Source organism: Rhineura floridana, chromosome 3 (genome assembly GCF_030035675.1).
Source record: "Rhineura floridana isolate rRhiFlo1 chromosome 3, rRhiFlo1.hap2, whole genome shotgun sequence".
Lineage (NCBI taxonomy): Eukaryota > Metazoa > Chordata > Lepidosauria > Squamata > Rhineuridae > Rhineura > Rhineura floridana.
Genome location: NC_084482.1, coordinates 16055374 through 16079295, shown reverse-complemented (window position 1 = coordinate 16079295; position 23922 = coordinate 16055374). Strand labels below are relative to the sequence as shown.

At 41.5% G+C, this 23922-nt stretch overlaps 1 protein-coding gene across 6 annotated transcripts in view; it reads right to left on the bottom strand.

Annotated features, from left to right (window-relative positions):
* The window catches only part of LRP1 (LDL receptor related protein 1), a 448332-nt gene that overhangs the window by 300390 nt on the left and 124020 nt on the right, over nt 1-23922 (bottom strand). For all 6 annotated transcript variants that reach the window (XM_061614615.1, XM_061614609.1, XM_061614610.1 and 3 more), the window contains one exon: nt 7639-7761. In XM_061614615.1, the coding sequence (XP_061470599.1) occupies nt 7639-7761 (123 nt within the window). The remainder of the gene's footprint in view (nt 1-7638; nt 7762-23922) is intronic.

Sequence of the window (23922 nt, the reverse complement as noted above, 5' to 3'; positions counted from 1 at the left end):
CATTCATTGCACTTCTAGAACATACACTTTTATCCCCATTTTCATAATTTTTATACTGATATATTTTTAAGTTCAGAATAATAAAACTTGTCTTTGCAGTATTCAATAAATAGGTTCCAGTTAATTCTGAAACTATTCCAGCTTTTGTCTGTTCCCTTTGGTTCTTACGTAATGAGTTAATTTAGCCATAATATCTCATTCTATGATGGCTAGAGAACATGCATTGAATTATGTTTTTTAAACACTCTGTTCTACTTTCTGGTTAAAGAAATTCTTAATGTCATTTGTGAAAGCACCTGAAATCAGAGTGACAGTCCATCAGTCATAGCAGTCAATCAGGGTAGTCCAGATGTTGTTGGACTTGAACTCTCAACAGCCTCTCTAGTGAGGCCAATGGTCAGCAATGATGGGAGCTGTAGTCCAACAACATCTGACAGCACATGGCTATCCTGATCCATCTAGTTTTGTACTATTGAGGTAGCAGCTCTCCAAGAACTTAGGCAAATGCATCTCCCAGCCCAACAGGCTAAAATGCACTAGACAATAAGTGCTATGACAGGTATTACATTCCAATCCTTACACATGCAATCTGTTAGAATAAGCAAACTTGCATGTTCCCTTTAAGGGATATTTGGGAAATATCCCATGTACCTGTTTACCAGTGATGTAACTTCCTAAAGTGTGGGGTTACCTGGCTTCTCTTCCTCCTCCTTTGTCTGGTAGTTTTTGCATATTTTCCATTAAGTCTGAGGAGAGTGAAGCATGCACATACTCCTCTCCAAGATGACCGTTATTATGGACTGAGACCCCTTTTATTTCATCTAAGATAGAGCCTATGTTTCCTGAACATATGAAAGGTCGTGAGTAAACATTCTTTATCTTTTACTTAAGAAGATTGTGTCTGTAATTATTTGTGTCTGAGGGAAAGGGTGGACTGGTTGATTCTCATCCCGCTGCTTGCATTTATATCTCTGCTAAGAAATAGGACCACGAAACTATTTCTATTTCACATATATTTTTAAAACACCAAACACAATCTACCTCTGCTGAGCTAAGGCAGAGGCCTATGCTGTGTATAAACCTGCAAACTCACAAAATGGCTGCTTGGAGCTCTCAGAGAAAAAAAAAATAGGGAACCAACTGACCTGCTATAGGAGGATGACAGGAAATCACTGAACACACTTATGTCTGCTTAGCTCCTCCATTCACAATTTCAGAGGAAAATGGAGATCAGTTGCAATTTACTGTTATCCTGCTACAATAAGGCTCTCATTCCTCAAAACCAAATAACTGGAGGTACATCCACTCAAAAACATTTAATTCCTGGCCTCTGTCAAATTATCCCACAGTGAACACCCTCTTTGAAAAGCTATGCATTGACAATTGGCAAACATCCTGGGAAAATCATCTCTCTTATCTTAATCAGAAATGGCTCTAGGACAACTAATGAGAAACGGTGTTGCTTTTATTCTCCAAGAATACCTGCCCCTAACCACAACTAAGAACTTAAGGAGAGCCCTGCTGGATCAGACTAAAGGTCCACGTAGTCCAACATCTTGTTTCCCCACAGCACCTCTGGGAAGCCCACAGTCAGACCAAGAGAGCAGCAGCCTTCTCCCACTGTTGTGGGGAACCTTTGGCCAGGGATGATGCCAGCTGTAGTTCAGCAATATCTGGAAGGCAAAGGTTCCCCACACTTGGGGGGGTCAAAAATTTCTCACACCTGCTCTACATAATTCCTTCTTGACTGCTCCCTTACAACTGCCATGTTCTTCTTGTAAATTGCTTCCAGGATGTCTGCTCTTGGCTCATTCAAAAAGGGGCAAGAAAAGAAGATGCTTGACACATGAGGAAACAGCTGCAGAGATTGATCCATCAGACCTTCCGCATTCACTTCTCCCTGAAAAAGATAAATCTGCACAAGGGAACCAAAGCAGAAGCTCTGCTACCAGGGAATGCGTAACTGGGGCCAAAGGAAGGTGCTGATTGTGCAAGCAAACAGAAAGGATTTTTGACACTTGCAGAACACATGGTCTTCCTGGTTTGCACCAACTAATCTCACCTGGAATCAAGTCTTAGATTACTAGTAAGGCTGTCCATGGATTAAAGAATGTTTAGTCAACTAATCATGTACTGTTAAATAATAGATTAAAATTAAATACATTTGCTTATATCCAAAGATGTCAGCATAGGTGGCTTTTTAAGATACTGGCCAGTTTACACATTACAGTAAATCATAGTTAATGCTATATCATGGACACACCGATCTAACTAACACAGAAAGGAAACCAAACACAATCCCTGACTTAGCGTTATATCAGAATTAGGGATCATAATTTGTTTCACTCTTACAAACCACAAATCAGTAGGCCAAGAACAAACCTTGGCTACAGATCATGGTTTGTTTGGTGTGAAATAAACCATGATATCTGGTTTGGACATAACACTCAGTCAGGGACCATGGTTTGTTTCCTCCCAGTGCAAGCCAGGAGGAATGGAGCAGGCATGATTCACTCATGCACAGTAAGCCATGGTTTATAGCTGATGATGACATGTGAACACTGCCATTGAAGGAAGTGGAAGATAACTTACAATTGAACAAACAAATTCTACCACAAGATTTGATAGAAAGGCTATCTAAAATTAAGTGAAGGTACATGATGCAGTGTTGTTGTTTAAGCTAAGGTGGGGTTCCAGATCTGGTCAATACCTAGACCTGGAAATCCCATGTACACCACTTTTGGTGCCATGAGGAAGAAAGACAGGACATAAATGTAAAGATAGGATTTTTTAAAAGAACAACTTTCTTTTCTTGTTACCCCAATACAGTAGGCCCCCACCGTAAAGCAGAAATCGCCATAAAGCGGAACCCATTGACTATAATGGGTTGCATCGAGCGAAAATGCCGCAAAAGCGCAAAATCGGCTTTAAAATGGGGAATTTCCCCTAATTGAAAGCCGCCGCATCAGCTGAACGCCGGAAAATGGAACGCCGTAAAGTGGGCCCTACTGTACACCAAAATAGCCTAAAAAAACAAACATGTCCTTAACTTTTAAGGATTCCCAGTCAATAAACTAAAGCCTTCACTGACAAATCTGCTAAGAAACGGTTGCAGTTCTAATGATTCACAGCAAGCATGGTGCAAGAATTTAGACTTCGCCATGTCTAAAATGATGGTGACATGACACACTGAGCTGGCAAACATCTCCAATATTGTATTTATTATTGCTGAAATGCCTAATGCTACACTAGGCATTGTAATGAATGTCACACTACTCACCATCTTCTGGCCCTGTTTCATCTCATGGCTTGACATTTTCTCATGATGTGAGAACAATTCCAATCCAATGGTGAAAATGGGTTATATCTAATGTTTGGTATACTCAGAGTGAACCCACAGAAATTAATGGATGAGATTAACTTAAGTCTGTTCATTTCAATGGGTCTACTACTCAAAGTAAAACCTAGCTGGGTACAGCCCAGTATCATGCCTAGCCTCTCCAAAAAGTATAAATTCCCAGTTAATTCGCCACATAACCACCATAAAGAAGGAAGAGGAGGCGATGATGCAAGAATAACAAAAAATAGAAAGAATGCAGAGAGGGAACATGGTTTTAATTTACTTTTATGTTTCTGGAATTACAAAGACGGAACATATTCTTACCCAGTTAACAGTATGCAAACAAAGTTGCTCTGTTGTAAGAAGCAAATAATATATTTTTGGTATGTTAAAGCTACTTACATGGGTAAGGCAGGATTTGTTTCTAGGTCACAAATACTTTCTGCCACAGCCTATAACCTGGATCACTCATTTAATGATTTGTGAAGCAGCTGAATATTTGACAGAGATCACTCCAAAAGTCCCACATGGAGGAGTTCGTAAACAAGCTTCAACATTTTGGGAAGTGGTGAGCAATCGGAAACTGGTCCTGAATTCTCCAGAATTTCAGGCATAGCTTGTAAATTGCTTAATGTGGGATTAGCAATCCCTACTACCAGACAAGCCTCCTGACTCTACTCCACTCTCCTTTCTCAAAAAGTTACTGAGGGCAGGGGGAGCAACAGGGGTGGGCTGGTGTGAAAGCACTGCAGCAATGGCACAGGCCTCACCTTCAAGGCCTAAAAACTGCCAGTTTCTTCCAAAACCTTTCAGATTGCCACTCAGGAAATTGACTTCTCAATGCCTCTTAGCCTGAGGTATTCAGCTGTGAGGCACTAAGAACTCTTATATCCCCAGCAGCAATGGATTTTTCAGAGCATGCCGTGAACATTAATTTGAACAGATGACTTTGGAATTCCAAGCAAATTTGTAATGCAGAATTGGTTCACAAACACAGCAATGGAAAGAATCTAAACAATCCCTCCATTCCCTGCTATGAGGTAGAAAGCAGTAATGGGAACAACTTCACCCTCATACCGCTATGATCACACTACTCTCAAATCAACTTTGGTAGCTTGAAAAATGTACATCATAATGGAAATCAGAAGGTTCCCAGAAGGGAAAAGTCTGTTTTAACTCAAGTTTCTTAATTCCAATTGCTTCCAGTAGTTTTATACTGTCTAAGAGTCCATAAATTTATGACATCAGTTCTGAGCTAGTCAATTTCAGTCCTGCTTTGTGCTCACCTTTTCTTTAAGGCATGTATGAGCACATACATGGATGTGTTTGAAGCATAGAAAGTGCAGGACTCATCATGGGTACAATCTAATAATTACTCCCAACCAGCAATATAGGGCAGAACATTTTCTGGTAAATTTTCCAGTGCTTTATTTTTCCATGAAAAATTTTCTGTTTCAATAAGTTCATTAACAACAACAAGTACAGTATTAGACAAGCTTGGCAGTTTCAGGTCTTTCGCTTTGTTTCCCAAACACAAATAAAATAAACATGCTGAATTAGATGATTCTCTAGGGCAGGTATGGGGAACCTTTGGCCAGGCAGATATTGCTAAGGATGATGGGAGTTGTAATTCAGCAATTTTATTAAATAAAACAGTAGAAATTACATGTGTTTTAATCTGTTTTAGTTTACTGCTGATTTTAATTAGATTTTGAATATTTTAAATACCTGTTTTAATATCTTTAATTGATAATTGTAATGTTTTATTTTTATGTTTTTTGCAAACTGCTTTGAGGTTTTGTACCGGTCAAGTGGTACATAAAGTTTGTTAAATAAATAAAGTAAACATCTTCAGGGGCAAGTTTCTAGTCCTGCTGTACGGCATGAGAAAATTTTCCAATGCAAACTGAAAATGTTTTGAGGCAAATTACGTTAATTTGTGTAGGAAAGTTTTCCAATTCAAAATTTTCTGGAAACCCCACATGACTGTGTGCTTGCAAATGTGCATTCAACTATTGCAATTCCAGGGGCTTCTTTCAGCTTTCCAGAGATCCATTTAAAAGTATCCAGAGATTGATGGGGGATACAAAAAAGGAACGTACATGCCATAGGAAATGACAGATTGATTTGTGCACATCTTCACACAGAAATAAAGCCACCCACTTCACACAACAAATAAAGCCCCCCCCCTCCAAATTTTGCAGACTCACTGACCAATCCGGCCTGGGAAAACTCCTTCACAGCTGCAAATATGACAGATGCTGAATTCCAGTGCCATGTGATCAGCGTGACTCTTCTTTTTTTGCTGTTTCTATTATACTTCATATTTCTCAGTATCCAGTAGCTACACCCACAATCTATAGCCTCCTGACCTTGGGCTACCCTACTGAATGTAATAACACCCTTCAGGAGTAAATGAGTGTAGGGCTGCAACTAATATTTTTTACAAGGAGCTCAGCATAAAAACATTTCTGTCATTTTCTGCATAACATCAAGTAATACCAGGAGACAAGATGACAGAGCATAAGAAAAGCCAACCTAATAAAAGCAAGGGCACTAAAAGCAAAATGACTGCTGATAACTATCTAGGCTTTCTGAAAGCTGGTAAGTATAGGTGTGGAACTGGTGACTAATCATAACTACATCCATTTTAATAGCCAGCTTTGCCTTCACATTAATTTATTAGCAACAGAAAGTACATTATCTGATGCAATCTATGCAGATTTTCAACAAATCATTTCTGTCACATCTGATTAATGATTACATTAATCAAATGTGATTTTATCTAAATATAACATCCTCCAATTTTCATTTTCATCTTTAAAAGGAAATAAAATGCTTGCTTAGAGGAAACACAGTCCAATTTCCATACAGTGTTGTTGATGTGCATCACTGCTGCCCAAATGACTGTACGTCCAGAGATACAGAAAGGTCCGTATGGCAGAGTTCTTCTTGTAATAGTGGTTTGGGGTTATTTTTTCATAAGTAAGGCTGTTTCTTGTAGTGATGATTTATTCACATAGGGCTTAAAATAAAACTAGTTAATGTGAGCTATATATCCATGTCTAAATGTATGGAGGACCCGCCATTAGTGCTTCCATGATGCATTCGTATTTATTTTGTCAGTTAGACAATACATCCATGCTGTATGCTATACTCAAGGCCATGGAGCTAGAGAAGTATGTGCCAAGGTTGGTTTACGTAACTGCTCCCTTTCCTGAATGCTCCAACCAACATCTAGTGTACCAGAACTTTAGTCCACTCCACTTATTGTAAGATCTGGAACACAGGAAGCCACCTTATCCAAGTCAGTCCATTGGTCCATCTAGCTACCTATCGTCTACGCTGACTAGCAGCAGCTCTCCAGGTTTTCAAGCAGGGAACATTCCCAGCCCTGTCTGGAGACATCAGGGATTGAACCTGGGACCTTCTACATGAAAAGCAGAAGCTCTACCACTGTGCTATGGCACTTCCTCAATGTAAGCAACTTGCATCACAAGCAATACCTCTCTGTGGTCCAACAAACACAACATTATTTTATTCATTTATTTTAGATATTAACATCCCATCTTTTAGGACAGAGGTGGGGAACCTCCAGGCTGTCGGCCAATCTCACACAAATGGAGCACCAAAATTTCAGGAATAGTGCATTGTACAGATCAGCTAGGAATATGCCATTTCATAAGGGAGGCAGAGTTTTGGATTCTTGCATGCTCTCCTATATCAAAACCTCTTGCACTTGGAAAGTTGGCATACCAAAGAGAAGGCTATACTAGAAAGTTTCTATGTGACTTGTGTGTGTGAGTGTGAGTGAGAGAGAGATCTGGCTCCCAGAAATTTCCTTTGAGGAGCAGCTAACTCAGTTTGCAGAGACATAAGTGGAGAAGCCAAATGTAGGTGTGAGCTAACCTTTATCAATAGAATAATCTTATGTAAACCTCTGTTGTGAGGTCCACCTGAAAAGCAGTATATAAATGTATTAAATAAATAAACAATATTCAAAAATGCCCAAGATAAGATGCTGTAAGGTTGCACTAGCACATAGGTTACATGGAAGCAAGAGTACTGGATACTATATTCCATAACTGGATGATGCTATCACTACCATCATAGTGGTGATGGTACTTAATTTTAATATGGTAGTTGGTTTTAATATTTTCAAGGCTGAAAGGATGCCATGAATCATGGCATGTAGGGAGGAAGGGAATGGGTAGAGAGGACTATTATCACCAATACAAGATGCTGGATGGGGTACAAAAATAATTACCAGAGGAGGAAAATAAATAAAATATACATACATATATCTGGTGATTCATCAGAACCATCTGGACAATCCTTCTCTCCATCACATCTCCATCCTTTAGATATGCAGGTGATCTGATCTTTACATGCAAACTGTTTGGGGCTACATGTCTTCGGTGCTAGATAAAGAAAGGAACAAATGGAAAAGAAAGAAAAACGGTTAGTTTCTTCCTCAAGACATGTCTTTAAAAATAATTTCAAAGATGGCAACTTAAAAAGCAAACTGACTCTGTCCATGGCACTGGGCTCATCCATAATCACAACACTTCAGGAAAGTGCAAGAATAAAATATGAGGTATTAATCATAGTAAAGCGGGAGCCAAGATCCAGAGTGCAAAACAAATTTTAAAAGACCATTTAACTTGAATAACTCATCTTTTAGAAGCCCAATGCATTTTCTTTTATTTACATCTTAAGCATAAATGTGTGTGAAGCACTGCCAAAAAAGAATAAAATGGGAGGTATGCACTGTATTTGTGGAAAATCTGGATATTGATTAATTGGTAGATGGAAACAAACCATAGAGAGCATCCATTCTACAGAAATTACCAAAATACAAATAATGGAACTCTAGTTTTAATGTTGGGTTGAACACTGACTTCATGTAGGCAGCATCTCAGCCACTATAAAGGGGTGTACAATTATTTCCTATTTAGGTTACCATTAAAAAACAACTGCTGTTGGATAATGCAATCTTGGGAAAATCTTCACTAACTGTCTGAACATTACCAAAAAAGGTCATCCTTCACCCCCATACTGGACAACAGAGGACAGGTAATCTAATATCACAATACTTTAATGCAGGAAAGAGGAACCTTCCCCGCTTCCGATGTGTATTGCCACCCTGGGCTCCTTTTGGGAGGAAGGACAGGATATCATCATCATCATCATCATCATCAATAATAATAATAATAAAATATAATATAATATAATTATATCATTTTTATCTCCTGCCCTTCCTCCCAAAGGAGCTCTGATAGACATCAACTCCTATCAGTTCCTACCAGCATGGTTATGGGGTTAGGCATTATGGGAGTTGTAGTCTTGCAACACATTCCTCATCCCTGCTCTAATGTGTCAATAAACCTATGCCTGCTGTCTCTGCAGTTGAAAATGGGCTTTTGATCACCATTTAATGACCACATAACTCCAAACTCACTTGACATGTGGGCTTATCCCCATCTGCAAACATGCAGATACATACAACTGTGAAAGTGGAAAAATCAAGCAAGACAAGCACCTGGAGCCCTGTTGTCTTTTAGCTGGTTGTTTTTGTTTACTGTTGTTTGTTTGTTGGCTTTGTATTTATGTATTTAAATCTAGGTTATTTCTTCTGTAATACTGAATTTATTTTATATTTGTTTAATTGTTGGTTTTTGTCCTATTTGAATTTATTATGTTTTGTAAACTGACTTCTCTCCCATACCCCAATGATCTGTATTTTAAATGTTTTTTGTAAGCCGCTTTGGGCACAGCCTGTTGTGGAAAGGCGACATATAAACAAATTCAAACTCAATCAATCAATCATGCAGTTACACGTTTATGAATGTAAGTCCACAGTTCCAATGTCACCTCAGTCACAGGGTGACTGGATTCAGACCTCCATGCCATCTGGCACTAATGTTACACAACTGCTGTAAGCCTTACTGAGATACTGGACAGGAAGCACACTGTACATCTGAAAGGTACTATATATCAGCCTTGGAAAATATTAGGCATTATTGTTGTTATACTGTTTTCTCCTCTCATATAGGTGGAAAGGATAGGCTTATTCCTGTAGGAACACACCAAGATTCAGAAGAGATCCAGACCACAATGCCCTGGAACAGAGGTGGCTAACCTGGCTGGCCATGCTGGCTGGGGATGATGGGAGTTGTAGTCCAGCAACATGAGGACAGCCACAGGTTCCCCATCCATGTTCTGGAGTGCCTATTACGAGGACAGGGTTAGGAAAGGGCCATCTTTACCAAAGGCTTGAAGTGCTGGGATTCCCAATGCTGCCATATGAGTGTGGGAACCCCCTTCCACCCACACATACTCCCAAGTCAAGGCTGCAGTCTCTGCTGTTGTTGTCTGCTGTTGTCTAGTAAGCATACAGGGAGCTAATTAATGTGCTGCCTGACAGAGTGAACGTGAACACAATCTCTTCCTCAGCCCACTTTGTTCGATTACACTAAGTAGTGTCTTCTCTGTGGGATGCAGCACACAGAATAGCCTCCACTGAAGTGGTGACTGTAAAGGGAACATCTGATGTAATTATTTCTGCATGCAACGGTTACTCTGCGCAAACACAGCATATGTTTGGCTAAAGGGTGTCTTTCAGAAGGCTGCCCATCCCTTCCAAGCCTCCGGCATTTGAAAAACAGGTACACTTCTGTTGCGTGTTGTTGATATGGTGGTCTGTGAACCATATGAGCTATTTCCAAGGGAAGAGGTAAACACTGAAAGTAATGTTTTCACATAATTCTTTTTTCCTCCAATCTAGAATATTGAATGCTGATGAGACATCAAATGAAGCTCTGTGAGGATGAATGTTCTCAACTAATCTGCACCAGTGATGGTCAGAAGGAAACTGAATGAGGGCCAAAGTAGACATGCACTTTAATATGTTTCAGGCAGCTATATTACCTTGTTTTTCCTTAAACAGTTACAGGGGTGGGGGTAGCTGGATCCTCACTGTGAAAGTAGCAAGCAGGAGGCTTATCTTGTCACTTGTCCACTGATGTTGGAATGGACATCAGCCCCCATCATCATAGGACTAGGAGCCTTAGGAGAAAGAGTCCATGCCAATGGGGGACCTTCGTAAGGCTCCTAGATACACTTGGTGGTGGTGGGGATCTTAAAGGGGGTTAACCCTTCCCCCAGTCAAAGCCCCCATTAAACACTCTCCCTCCCCCCCCCCGGCAAGCTGCTACTGGCATCAGGACGGAGTGAAGCCTCTGTTGGCACTCTCCCCCTCCAAACAAATAGCAGCTGGGGAGATTTTTTTTCCCCTTTGGTAGAGAATGCAACAGGGGAGGTTGGGGGAATAAATATTAAAATCTCCCTCCCCACCCAGTCCTGGTTAAGCACACACACAGTGCCTATTTATTGTATAACATCACATGTATGTTTGGCCCCAAGATCTTCAAATGCCTTCTGTTTAAAAAGAAGAGAGAACACTTAGTGGACCTCTTCAGGCAGGAAGTTCCAAGATAAGGATAATGCCTCTGAAAACACCCTGATTTTTATTATCATCTTTTTATCCTTACTAAGCAGTGAAATACAAAGCAGAGCCACAGCACTCAATCCTGAAGCTCAGTGGTGATCCTGGGCCAGTCACACTCTCTCTCAGGCTAAATAAACCTGTTTCCTGCTTTCTACAGCCAGCAACATGGGCAGAAGTTGCCTTGTTCAATTTTTTTTGGGGGGGGGCATCTGGATTTGTGCATCCCTGCTCATGCTTAGCCACAACTATACATTATACCAAGATAGTAAGTGGAAGGCAGCAGTTTTCCCCACTGAAAGTGCATTCGTGATCAATGTGGCAGAAGAACACCCAATGTGGCGCTTAGCCAATATAGCCTATAATCCAAGACTACATCAGCCATTTTCTGATCTATATTTTAAAAAGTGGATATTTCTTTATTCTCACAATAAGCTAAGGACCTGGGTAAGTTCTTCTACAAGATGGCAGTTAGTAGGTTTGACATTGTTTGGGAGCCTAACCCTCAAAGCCATGCAAATAATGATCCATCTAAAGGAAGGCTATTCCTTTCTCTTTTTTTGGTCCCTGTTTGATGACTGGAAACTCATTCCTTCTCTGATTCCACCTGATTAAGCAGTATGTTAATGGCACAACAGGTCAAAGGTGTTTGCCAAAACTAAAGATCAATACATCATACATACACAGCTTCCATACTTGGTGTCTCTGCCTTCCACACATGCACGCATGCACTGACCACAGAATACAAAAGGACAGGGAGGTTTGATAATTTCCCATGATGGAAAAACCATCATTAAAAGGTATTTTTCCATGCAGTATATGGCTGATCAAAAATCTTACTAGAATCAAAGATATAGATCTATGGACAGGAGAACAACCAAAGCTAAACAGTTAATGGTGCTGGAGCAGTTTGGGAAAGGAATTCAAGAAACTCTGCTCCAAAATTAATATTTGTTATAACTCATAGTAAGAGACTGCCTCCTTTGTAGTTCCCCTTTCGACGTAGTAACAACTGGGGTCTGTGCAAGTGATATCACCTCTCAAGGGCACTGATATCATTTGCCCAGTAGGTTAAACCTGTGTTAGAGAAAACACAAGGGCAGAAACCTTTGCACAGGCAGACCTATCAATGGCTATTTGCCATGGTAGCTAAATAGAACAGGAGTGCTTAGACTACTGGAGACCCAGGTTCAAATCCCCACTAAGCCAAACCTTGGGCCAGTCCCTATCTCTCAGCCTAACCTACCTCACAGAGTTGTTGTGAGTATAAAGGTGGACTTTATACATGGACTTGAGATCCCTGGAGGAAAGGTGGGATATATTGTGTAGTAAATAAATAGAAACAAACAAACCTTAAATGAACAATACAATTCCAATGTCCCAGATGCTGAGGGCAAACAGCAGAGGTTGTGAGTTTCCAGAGGCCTATGACTACTCACTATCAGAAACAGAATACTGGGCTAGATGGACATTGACCAAGATCAGAGACTTGTGGCTAAAGGTTTACAACCTCCCCTGTAGTTCATCCCCACAATGTGGTACATCAAAGTGTTCTGATAGTCTAAGGTGAGATCAGACACTACTACATTCAAATTATATAACAACTGCCTCCAGCCAGGGCAAATCAGATTTTCCCTCTTGTTTACAAGTATTAAACCAGGAGAAAGGATGCAAGAATACAGGGCAGGCAGCAAGGATGCTACTGCAGAAACCATATAACCCCTTTTTAGGACATTTTAACACTGCTTGGTAGCCCATTAATTCACACCATGTCTCCTGCTGCTAGAATCTATTCTTCAAGGAGGACATTCTACACGATGCAGCTGCTATCTGCTAATTGCTGCCTATCTTCCATGCCTTGGAGCTTTGTCCAATCATACATGTACAAAACAAATAGGCAAAGAAAGCCAAAAAGTCAATGCTATTAGCACTGACGGAGGGACTATGCTGCAGAGGAGCAATTAAAGCACAATCCAAAAAGTATCACAGCACCCAAGGAACAAATGGATTTGGAACAGGGGAGGGTCTCTTGCCTTGCAGGAAACACGCTCCTGTCATGTCTGACCTAGAATACTGAAGTACAGGAAACTGGCTGATGGATATTTCAGCCAGGATGTTACCATCAAACTACTGATTATTTCAGGGGGCTTCCCCTAACCAAATCTAGGGGACAGAGACCTGGCTACCTGCAATAAACAGACCTAAAGTCACAATCATAATTTATCTGACCTAGAAGCAAGCCACATTGATTCCAGTGGAACCCATGTCCAAATTACAAGTCCTTAGGATTGGGGTATAACAGAGTCCTGTGGCTTTCAAGTACTTCAGCTTAACCAAGCTGTGAACTGGACAATAAGGCCTAAAATGATGGCAAATGAAATCTCTACACAAGCAACTCTTAAGTGGATAACCTCAAGAGTCTGTAGCAGGGGAGGGAGGTGAGACTGGTGCCTACAGCATACCCAACAGCTGCAGATCAGCTTGAGAGTTATAGTGCGGCTAAAGCTCTAGCTTATCTGTTATTATAATTGGATATTCCTGTTAAACCATCCCTGTGGCTGACCCCTGGGACCTGCCACAAACACAAAAGGAATCCCACTCCTCCTGCCTTTCTCCAACACAGAGAACCTTCTCATCTATGCCCCCCCCCGCTCCTCCCCTCCCCAAATTAATTTCATCCTGACAAGTCTGTCAAAGTGCTTTTGGAGAATCCCAAGCCAAGTACTGGATTTACAGAGCCTGTCACAGCAAAGATATCCTCCAAGGCCTCAAAATTGACGAAGCATGACCTCCTGCTCAATAGCGCCATGGGGAGCAGCCTCCAGAAGAAGCAGCACACCCTCCTCCCTCTGCCTCATACCTTGGGAAAGTGGCAGCAGCTTCCTTTCACCACAGCCAGGCTAGCTCCTCACAAGTGTCATGTGCTTGCTCAGTGCACACACCAGAACATAGGAAGCTACCTTACACCAGGTCAGACTATTTGCCCACAGAGCCCAATTTTGTCTGCTCTGACTGGCAGGGTTTCAGGCAGAGGTGTTTCATTTTACCCTATTATCTCATGCTTTTTTTGAACTGTGGACACTAGGGATTGAACCTGGCACCTCCTGCATGCAAAGCATGTGCTCCAGCACTGAACTCTGGTTCTTCCCCCACCCAACCCTGCCCACCCGACCCCACCCCACCCCCACAATCTGAATGGGAGGCCTCTAAACTGTGAATGAAGCTCAAACTTACAAGCAAAGCATGCACTAAAACAACCCACAAGTCACCCTGCCAGGCTTGGCAACCATCCAAAACTGAGAGCCTACTTTAGTAAGACGGAGAAAATGGTAGCAACCTACCAAAGCAGTGGAGAATGCTAAGAATAACAGTATGACATAGAGGAAGAGCAATTGTAAGTAATATATGATGCAGCACGTTGTTTTCCCAGGAGGCCCCTAGAGCTCCCCACAACATAGCTGCCACTTCAAAAACAAGTGCCACTGAGAAAGCAAGTACCAATTCCCAGAGAGTGGGTTAGATTAGTTTCTACTTCATCCAAGAATCCCCATCCTGGTTACGCAAGCGAAGGCAAGCAGGTTTAAAGGCCAGATTAATTATCTGTTTGGTTTCATTCTGCTGAAGGCTGAAATATGTATAGGGGCAAAAAAAAAGGGAAACAAGAGTTATAATGACGCAACTAGGCCACTTGGCAGAAACATACTAAAAGAACAAGCTGACACTTTGTGGAACAATCTATGCAATCCATCTGAAGCAGTACAATACCAGACATCTGGTTGGCCATTGCGGGAAACAGGATGCTTAACTAGATGGACCTTTGGTAATTCAGCAGGGCTCTTCTTTGTGGGATTCACAACATCATAGGAGCTAGCCCAGCAATAAGGAACCTGTGGCCCTCCAGGTGTTGCTGGACTACAACTCCCATCATCCCTGATCATTGGCCATGTTGGCTGGGGCTGATGAGACTTGGAGTCTAACAACTGCAAGGTCACAGGTCCCCACCTATTGGCTAGCTCTTCTCTATTCAAGTTCCACCGCACTGAATCCAAGGCACAGGTCATTCTCAAGGCTGCAATAATTCCTCAGCATCTGGTCTTCCCTGTTTTAAGAAATCTGTTGTTAGTGCCTAAAGATTTGAAGTATTTATTCATTTCTGTGGGGAGCTTTTGCTTAAAAATGTAAGTTGGGGTAAAAAAAAAAGTTAGGATAGCCCATAAGAATTTGACCAGCGATTTCCCAGCTGGTCATAACACCTTTTTGCACAAGTTGTATCCCTAGTGGCTTTCCTAGAACATCCAGTCAAACGTATTTATTTCTGTACAAAAATCATGCAGGGCCCCCTCTAAATAAAAATAACAAATGTAAAGCACTCTCAGAATGAACATGTCAGAGTGCCCAAGATACCAAGAGAGACATTGGGGCTTTTTTTTAAAAAAAGGGCAGGATACAGTCCGTGATGAATCAAGGTTTTTGCTGTGGCTATAGTGCTTTTGAAAGTTTAAGTACAAGCAGATGTACCAGAGAAAGCTATTCTCTATGCAGAATTAGATGAGTTCCCAACTTTGGGAAGAAAGAGCCCTTCATACTGGGTATAAAGTCCAGTTCAGATTGCCAGGAACTATACAGCTGCAAGGCCTTCCATTTTCAAATGCTCCCCTCTTTAGCAGTCGAGATATTCAAGCACCAATTTGCTAAAAATAAAAAGCAGGAAACTATTCCGGCAGAAGAGAAAGGATCTCTCTCTCTCTCTCTCACTTGCTCGGGAAGTTGCTAAGCATGGCCAGCTTTTTCATTGCTTTCAGGACTCCAATGTGAAAACTCAAAGGCACTATTGGATAAAACCCATGGGTCTTCAGCTGACTTTTCTTTTCCTCTCTAAAATGTTGTATGCCAGAACCTTAGCAGTTACTCTGGCTCCTGCAATCTTGACATTAGCAATCCAAGCACTGGGCAAAAACAGGACTTTTGTGTAAATGGGCCACCCGTTGGTCTGATCTAGGATCACAAATCTCTTACCACCACCCCCTTTGAAAGACATTCCTGATGAGATCATCCCAGAAATGTGGACCAAAAAGGAACTGATGCAGCCACAGATGACTGCAGACCTTGAAAAGCCTCAACTGTGCTATTCCCAAGACATGTGTCTAGTTCTTTTCAAAGCAGTTTCTGTGGATGTTTGGGTTCTGTGGCCCTGTCGGCATCCAGCCACAAAGCCAATTCTCAGACACCTATTGGCCATGATTCTCTGAAGGGATGCAAACAAAGCAAACCATCCAAAACAGAACAGAATGTTCGTTACATGCTGGCAAGTTGGGCAGGAATGGGTAGCGCTGGAAAAGCAACATCCTGTGCCTTTGATTCAACATGTTCTAAGAGCCAGTTCAGACAACATATTAGCCACCTTTTTCAGGTAAACAATTGCTTGCAGAAGTGTCCTGCTCGAGGGGGCCTCATGGCTCAAACTACAGATTATATTAATATGATGTTTTTGTCCTTCTCCGGCTTCATTGTGTTGTTTTTATAAATCAGGCTGGGCAGGCTGCGAGTTGGGATAGCAAAAGGATGGGCAGAGAGATGGCTTCCTCCTCCCTCTGGTACAGTTTTCCAGCTCAGACATACTCTTCCTAAAGATGCTTCTTCACCCATGGGAGAAAAGATGCAGAGTTTCTGCATCACCCTGAAGGAGAAAAAGCAGTTTGAGGGAAGATATGCTTGCTCTGAAAAAATAAAACCTACTGGGGGCAGGAGGGAGAGGAGGATCAAAGAGCCTCTCTGCTCGCCTTTCCTCCATCCCAGTTCATAGCTTAGTGATAATGCTCCTACCAAACAAACAAACATGGAATTCAACTGTAATGTGCAGTTTGAGCATCAGATTGAGCATTAACAGAACAAGAGTCGCAAAGCCCAATGCTACTCTTACTTACACAAACAGACAGCTCATATAAGCTATTGCTTGCATGAATAAGCTGAATGATATATCATCTGACTTGGCTCTTAGACCACATACCTAGCTATATATTCCTATTCTCACCCATTAAATGAATCAGGCACACTAGATCCCTTTCCTTCATTCTTTTTATCTTCTTTCGTGACCATTTAAATCACAAAGTTTGTCAAAGGGAACCTTCATCAGATTCAGGAAAAGACTCAGGACTTCAGTGCATGGTAAAGATAGAAAAGAGCTGTATATTGCAATTAGGAATGAGGCATGAGGCTATCAGGAATGAGAAAAGCACAGCCACCAGCAGGAGCTAACTGCAAAATATTATTGTGCGTGCTTAATATTTAGATACGTATTATATGATTAAATGATTTTAGTAGATTGCTTAAAAGTTTCAATCCTATAATGTCAGTGTTTTTTCTAGTATTCTGCATTATGTAATTATATAACATGTAATAATTTATTTTTAATGGTGCATAAATAGGCATGCTTATTTCTTTTCTTTTTTTTAGTTATCTCTGAAGATCAACATCTGGTGATTTCAAAATACATTAGGGACTTGCTTTGTTTCAGCATTACTTTGACGTCCATATTCCCCACCATCACCATCCTGTTATAACCACAGTGTCAAACAATGATTCCGCATTATCCTGGTGTGCCTTCATACACATACACCAAAAATGGTGTTCTAAAGTGCTGCTGAGAGGGAGAAGAGGCTGAGCAGAAAAAACTGGAATCTGTAATTACATCCATAATGCTGGTGCTACTAGCACTACCAGAATCCACAAGTACTTATAAATTCTCCCTCATGGTAGAGCACAGTGAATGATCTAGAGCACCAGATGTTGCACTAGCTAAGCAATTATTGACCTGCTGAACAGTCCTTTCCATAACAGACTACCAGGAGACCCATGAAATAGTTGTTGTTGTTATTATTGTTATTATTATTATTATTAGAAGGAGAAGGAGAAGGAAGAGAAGAAGAGAAGAAAGAGGTAGTGGTAGATCCTCTCCATGGCAGGCTGTATTCTAAGGGAGCATACACAACTCACCATGAACACTGGAAAATTTTCTCCATGTTGCCATTATTGCAAATTGGCCCTATAACACATCATAGTAAGTACAGTAGGGCCCCACTCATACAGCAGGTTAGGTTCCAGACCCCCAGCGAAAACAGCCAAAAAGTGGATCAGCTGTAGCGCAAGAGGGTCTGGAACCTAACCCGCTGATCGCCGAAAAGCAGGACGCTGAGAAGTGGGGCCCTACTGTATAGCAAAAGCAGAATCATCACAAGATACTTGCCAGATTAGGCCAAAAGCCTGTCTAGTCCAACAACCTATTCTCACAGTGACTAACCAGATGTCTATGGGAAGCCTGCAAGCATGACCCAAGTGCAAGTGTACTTCCCAGCAACTGGTATTCAGAGGCATACTACCTCTGACAGTGGAGGTAGACCTAGAGACCATGGATAGTCTTATCCTCCATGATTTTGTCTAATCCTTTTTAAAGCCATCTAAATTAGTGGCCATCTCTATTAGCATCTGTGAGTGAATTCCAGAACGATGTGCTTGACACTATGTGACGAAGCACTTTTTTCCCCTTCCCTGAACCTTCCAATATTCAACTTCATTGGATGGCCACTAGTATTACAAGAGATGGATCTCCATACCGGTTCATCCACCCAAGAAGCCCTAAGGATTGCTTCAAGGCCATGCTGCAATTTAAACCTATGGGGACATTCTTAAAGAGAGCTGGGGAGTCTTGAGATATACATTCAGCCATTCCATCTCATTAAAACGTATGGGAGATTCTAGAGTATAAACACACTTTTTTAAAAAAATTAAAATTACTCGATTTCCTGCCTTAAGCATGTAGAGCAATCTTTGAAATTTTTAATTTGGCACCATGAGGGATAAGGAGTCTCACCTCAAGCAGACAATAAACCGCCTTAAGCTGTCAGACATTATGGAAACCAGTGTTTACATGTTTGAAGCTCACCCTGCTGAGATACAAAGGCCCTAAACAAAACAACAGATACTGTTCTTAACCCTAATAGAACCAACAGCAAGATAAAGTTTTTGTAGATAAAACCCAATAGGAAGCCACCCCAGTTATGCTTCCCACAGGCTTGCTTTACCTTGACCCAGTCTCTTTTTCAATCTCTACCTCTCTCTCCTCCTTTGATAGAAAGTTAAAAAAGGATGCTTGGTCCTGACTTTAGCACAGGAAACAGCACTGGCAATAAATATGGATAGGAATGAGGCTGATGTGCAAAACAGATGTTCCTAGAGGCACAGCAAAACATGGCATCTTTTCCCAGATCTTCCCCTCCTGTACTCTCTCTCTTGTGACAAACCATAGCACAGGAATTACCAGTCCAGTCTACCCCTGCTAGACATCTCTGCATCTGCCAGCCAACTAGCACTAGGCTTGCTGGCCAGAGACTAGGAGAGAACCTCTGAAAATGACACAACCAAATGATTAGGATCACCTCCAGACTGTCACTATTTCGGAGGAAGGATTCAACTGCATACTTGAAATGTAAGTTTGTACGATTAAAGTGATGAAAGAGCTCTGTCCCCCAGCACAACAAACCCACTTTAAAAAAACACACAGACTTTTTGTGGTTTGCAAAGTGATGGGGAAATGCACTGAGAAGTGTAGCATGAACAAATTATTAATGGTAGAAGATGTAAATGAATGTTTATTGTCATATAACCGCCCTGTAAACAAAACAGAATGAATGCTCAATAAAAGAGTGGACATAGTCTAACCAACATGTAAGCTCTATTCGAGCAAATCAAGCTGAATGCCTAATAAACAGGTTGCCTGGGGGAACACAGCCCACACACAGGTGATGCCATTAAGGGGGAAAAAGCCCACACCATCTCCACCACACATGCCAGGCATAAAGGGATGCCCCTGCCAGAGGGCAGGGAAATTGTACTTTCACAAAGGAAACAGCACTGGCAATAAATATTGATAGGAATGAGGTTGATTTGCAAAACAGATGTTCTTCAAGGAGAAAGAAATCCATATGGCATTAATTATTGAGTCCCCCGCATTCCCCACTTTCTTGTTATGCGAGTTCATATGACCCTGCCAAAAAAACAAAACCCAAGTCTCCAGAAATGCTTGACTCAAATAGTTTAGGGCTAGATCGTCTACCAATGTCTACTGAAGTTCACAGAAAATGGAACTCTATGGCATTCTAAGAGTGATTCTACCATCTGAGTTATGTAGGAAATGACCAATGTTTCAGTTATCAGGGATGGGGCCATCCATGGGTTTTTGCAAAGACTGGCAAGGGTCTAGAATAATATTAGCTAGGTCTAGAATAATATTTCAAAGCATCAACATTTTTAGCAGCCAGCATCTAATTTTTGGGCGCAAGTCCTGCCCAAACCTGAAATATTTTGAATTTTCCTGTTACCAGCATCGAAACCTTAGGATTCTGGGGCTTTTCCAATCCATCCTAAAGCTCTGATAGCTGAAAGTGAGTGGCAGGGGAGTTATTCCTCACACACCCTGAGGTCTTGCCAATCACTATTCTCTGCTTGTTTTTATCTACATGCTGCCTTCCTCCACATGCACACATGTGCGCAGCACACACACACAAACAGTCCTCAGACAAAAGGACAGAATGATTTCTGTTAACACACCTCGAGATACCATAGCAGCATAAAGAAGTCCTTTTATACAGGTGACTATCTGTGTGTGGTGGGCCATCACACAGACACAAACAACTACACTGCTGAACATGCAAATCCACCCCATATCAGTGTACTGAGCAGGACAAACAACTGACCTGGCCCACTGTGACCAGTCCTATGTTCAATTAATATAAACCATCCTTTGCTGGAATTGCCTCCCCAAACACTTGAGTGATACCACCTTATTTCTTTGAAATCCCTCCTCAAAGCCCATGTTTTCTGTGAAGCCTCAGCAACACCCCCTAATTCCCAATCTTCTATTAATACTAAATTCTCTAACTCAGGAATAAGTCCCACTGAGTTCATTAGGGCTTACTCCCAGATAAGTAGTTACCTAAGACTGTAACTAAGCCTAATTTTCCCCTCGTTTCCCTCCTCTTCCTCGGTTGTTGCCTGTATGTTGTATTTTAGATTGTATATGTTCCTCAAGGCAGGCACTTGTCCTCTTGTACTCTGTAAAATCATCATACTCACTGATGGTGCTATATAAATGCACAACAGCAGCAGCAACAGTTTAATTCTCTCAGGTTGCAAAGGACACTGAAATCTTTGTTCTATCAAGTGTCAATCCTTGTTCCATCCTCTTCTTGACAGAGGCATTTATTCGTATTATCAACCCCTTAGCTTTCTTACATTATTAGACTATGTAGAGAGGACTAGAAAGAGCCTAAGCTGCAGCCACAGGATATCATCATGTTACAGAACCTGGACAGTGCCTGGCCCTTCCCATTCAGCCTTGCCAAGGCTGCGTGATAAAACAGCATCACACAGGACATGGCACAAACCAGAATGGCAATAGTAAATGCATGCTGCAGTGAAGATGCATGGTAACAGGACTCGACTGCCTGAAATTTCATTGTACACATCATTCTACACCTCTTTAAAAAGACAGAAGAGAGCACAAAGGTGATCTACACCTGTGGAAATCGTTCTGCTTTCTGTTCCTCCCCCCCCCCATTTCGGATTGTGAGCTCTCAAAAGAATTGGAAGTAGTATTAGGAAAACACAAGAAAAGGATTATAGTGTCATACCCCATACAGTACAAAAAAGGTGCTTCCAGATGGGTGCTTAGAACATAAGAACATAAGAAAAGCCTGCTGGATCAGGCCAGTGGCCCATCTAGTCCAGCATCCTGTTCTCACAGTGGCCAACCAGGTGCCTGGGGGAAGCCCGCAAGCAGGACCCGAGTGCAAGAACACTCTCCCCTCCTGAGGCTTCCGGCAACTGGTTTTCAGAAGCATGCTGCCTCTGACTAGAGTGGCAGAGCACAGCCATCATGGCTAGTTGCCATTGATAGCCCTGTCCTCCATGAATTCATCTAATCTTCTTTTAAAGCTATCCAAGCTGGTGGCCATTACTGCATCTTGTGGGAGCAAATTCCATAGTTTAACTATGCACTGAGTAAAGAAGTACTTCCTTTTGTCTGTCCTGAATCTTCCAACCTTCAGCTTCTTTGAATGTCCACGAGTTCTAGTATTATGAGAGAGGGAGAAGAACTTTTCTCTATCCACTTTCTCAATGCCATGCATAATTTTATACACTTCTATCATGTCTCCTCTGACCCGCCTTTTCTCTAAACTAAAAAGCCCCAAATGCTGCAACCTTTCCTCGTAAGGGAGTTGCTCCATCCCCTTGATCATTCTGGTTGCCCTCTTCTGAACCTTTTCCAACTCTAGAATATCCTTTTTGAGATGAGGCGACCAGAACTGTACACAGTATTCCAAATGCGGCCGCACCATAGATTTATACAACGGCATTATGATATTGGCTGTTTTCTTTTCAATACCTTTCCTAATTATTGCTAGCATGGAATTTGCCTTTTTCACAGCTGCCGCAAACTGGGTCGACATTTTCAGCGTGCTGTCCACTACAACCCCGAGGTCTCTCTCCTGGTCGGTCACCGCCAGTTCAGACCCCATGAGCATATATGTGAAATTCAGATTTTTTGCTCCAACATGCATAATTTTACACTTGTTTATATTGAATTGCATTTGCCATTTTTCCGCCCATTCACTCAGTTTGGAGAGATCTTTTTGGAGCTCTTCGCAATCCCTTTTTGTTTTAACAACCCTGAACAATTTAGTATCTTCAGCAAACTTGGCCACTTCACTGCTCACTCCTAATTCTAGGTCATTAATGAACAAGTTGAAAAGCACAGGTCCCAATACCGATCCTTGAGGGACTCCACTTTCTACAGCCCTCCATTGGGAGAACTGTCCGTTTATTCCTACTCTCTGCTTTCTGCTTCTTAACCAATTCCTTATCCACAAGAGGACCTCTCCTCTTATTCCATGACTGGTAAGCTTCCTCAGAAGCCTTTGGTGAGGTACCTTGTCAAACGCTTTTTGAAAGTCTAAGTACACTATGTCCACTGGATCACCTCTATCTATATGCTTGTTGACACTCTCAAAGAATTCTAATAGGTTACTGAGACAGGACTTTCCCTTGCAGAAGCCATGCTGGCTCTGCTTCAGCAAGGCTTGTTCTTCTATGTGCTTAGTTAATCTAGCTTTAATAATACTTTCTACCAGTTTTCCAGGGACAGAAGTTAAGCTAACTGGCCTGTAATTTCCATGATCCCCTCTGGATCCCTTTTTGAAGATTGGCGTTACATTTGCCACTTTCCAGTCCTCAGGCATGGAGGAGGACGCGAGGGACAAGTTACATATTTTAGTTAGCAGATCAGCAATTTCACATTTGAGTTCTTTGAGAACTCTCGGGTGGATGCCATCCGGGCCTGGTGATTTGTCAGTTTTTATATTGTCCATTAAGCCTAGAACTTCCTCTCTCATTACCACTATTTGTCTCAGTTCCTCAGAATCCCTTCCTGCAAATGCTTATTATGAGAGCAGTGCTCCTCATGCATACGAATTTTTCACAGAGTCCACACAATGTGGTTGGCATCAAAATGCCAGCATGTTTTCACCCATCTAATCCAAATTTATCCTTTCTGAGGAGGAAATATCCAATAAATGTTTTAAAAAACTGTTGTAAATGGGTCATTTATGATTCGTTTACAACATTAACACACACACTCCAAAATCGCACCGTGAGTGAACAAAGAGTGTCAGTTCCCGAGTAAACACACAAGTGTTGAAGCATCCTTGATCTTTCTGCTCACAATAATATGCACTTTTATTCAGCAGGGGACTGCAAAAAGATTGCAAAAAGCGCACCAAAACTGCACACAATTAAGTGGGTATGGAAAGAAAATAAATCACATCATAAGACCAGAAAGTTCTAACTTACTTTCCAGTTGACTAATATGCTCCAGGAATCTGGTACCTTTCAAAAAATCTATAGATTTAATGCCTTCCTAACAGAATATTGTTCATGTAACGTTCATATTTGTCCAGAGTTCTTCTTCCATGGAGCACAGTGAGGCATGTTATTCAGTAGGCTAGTCTATGAGATAATAACT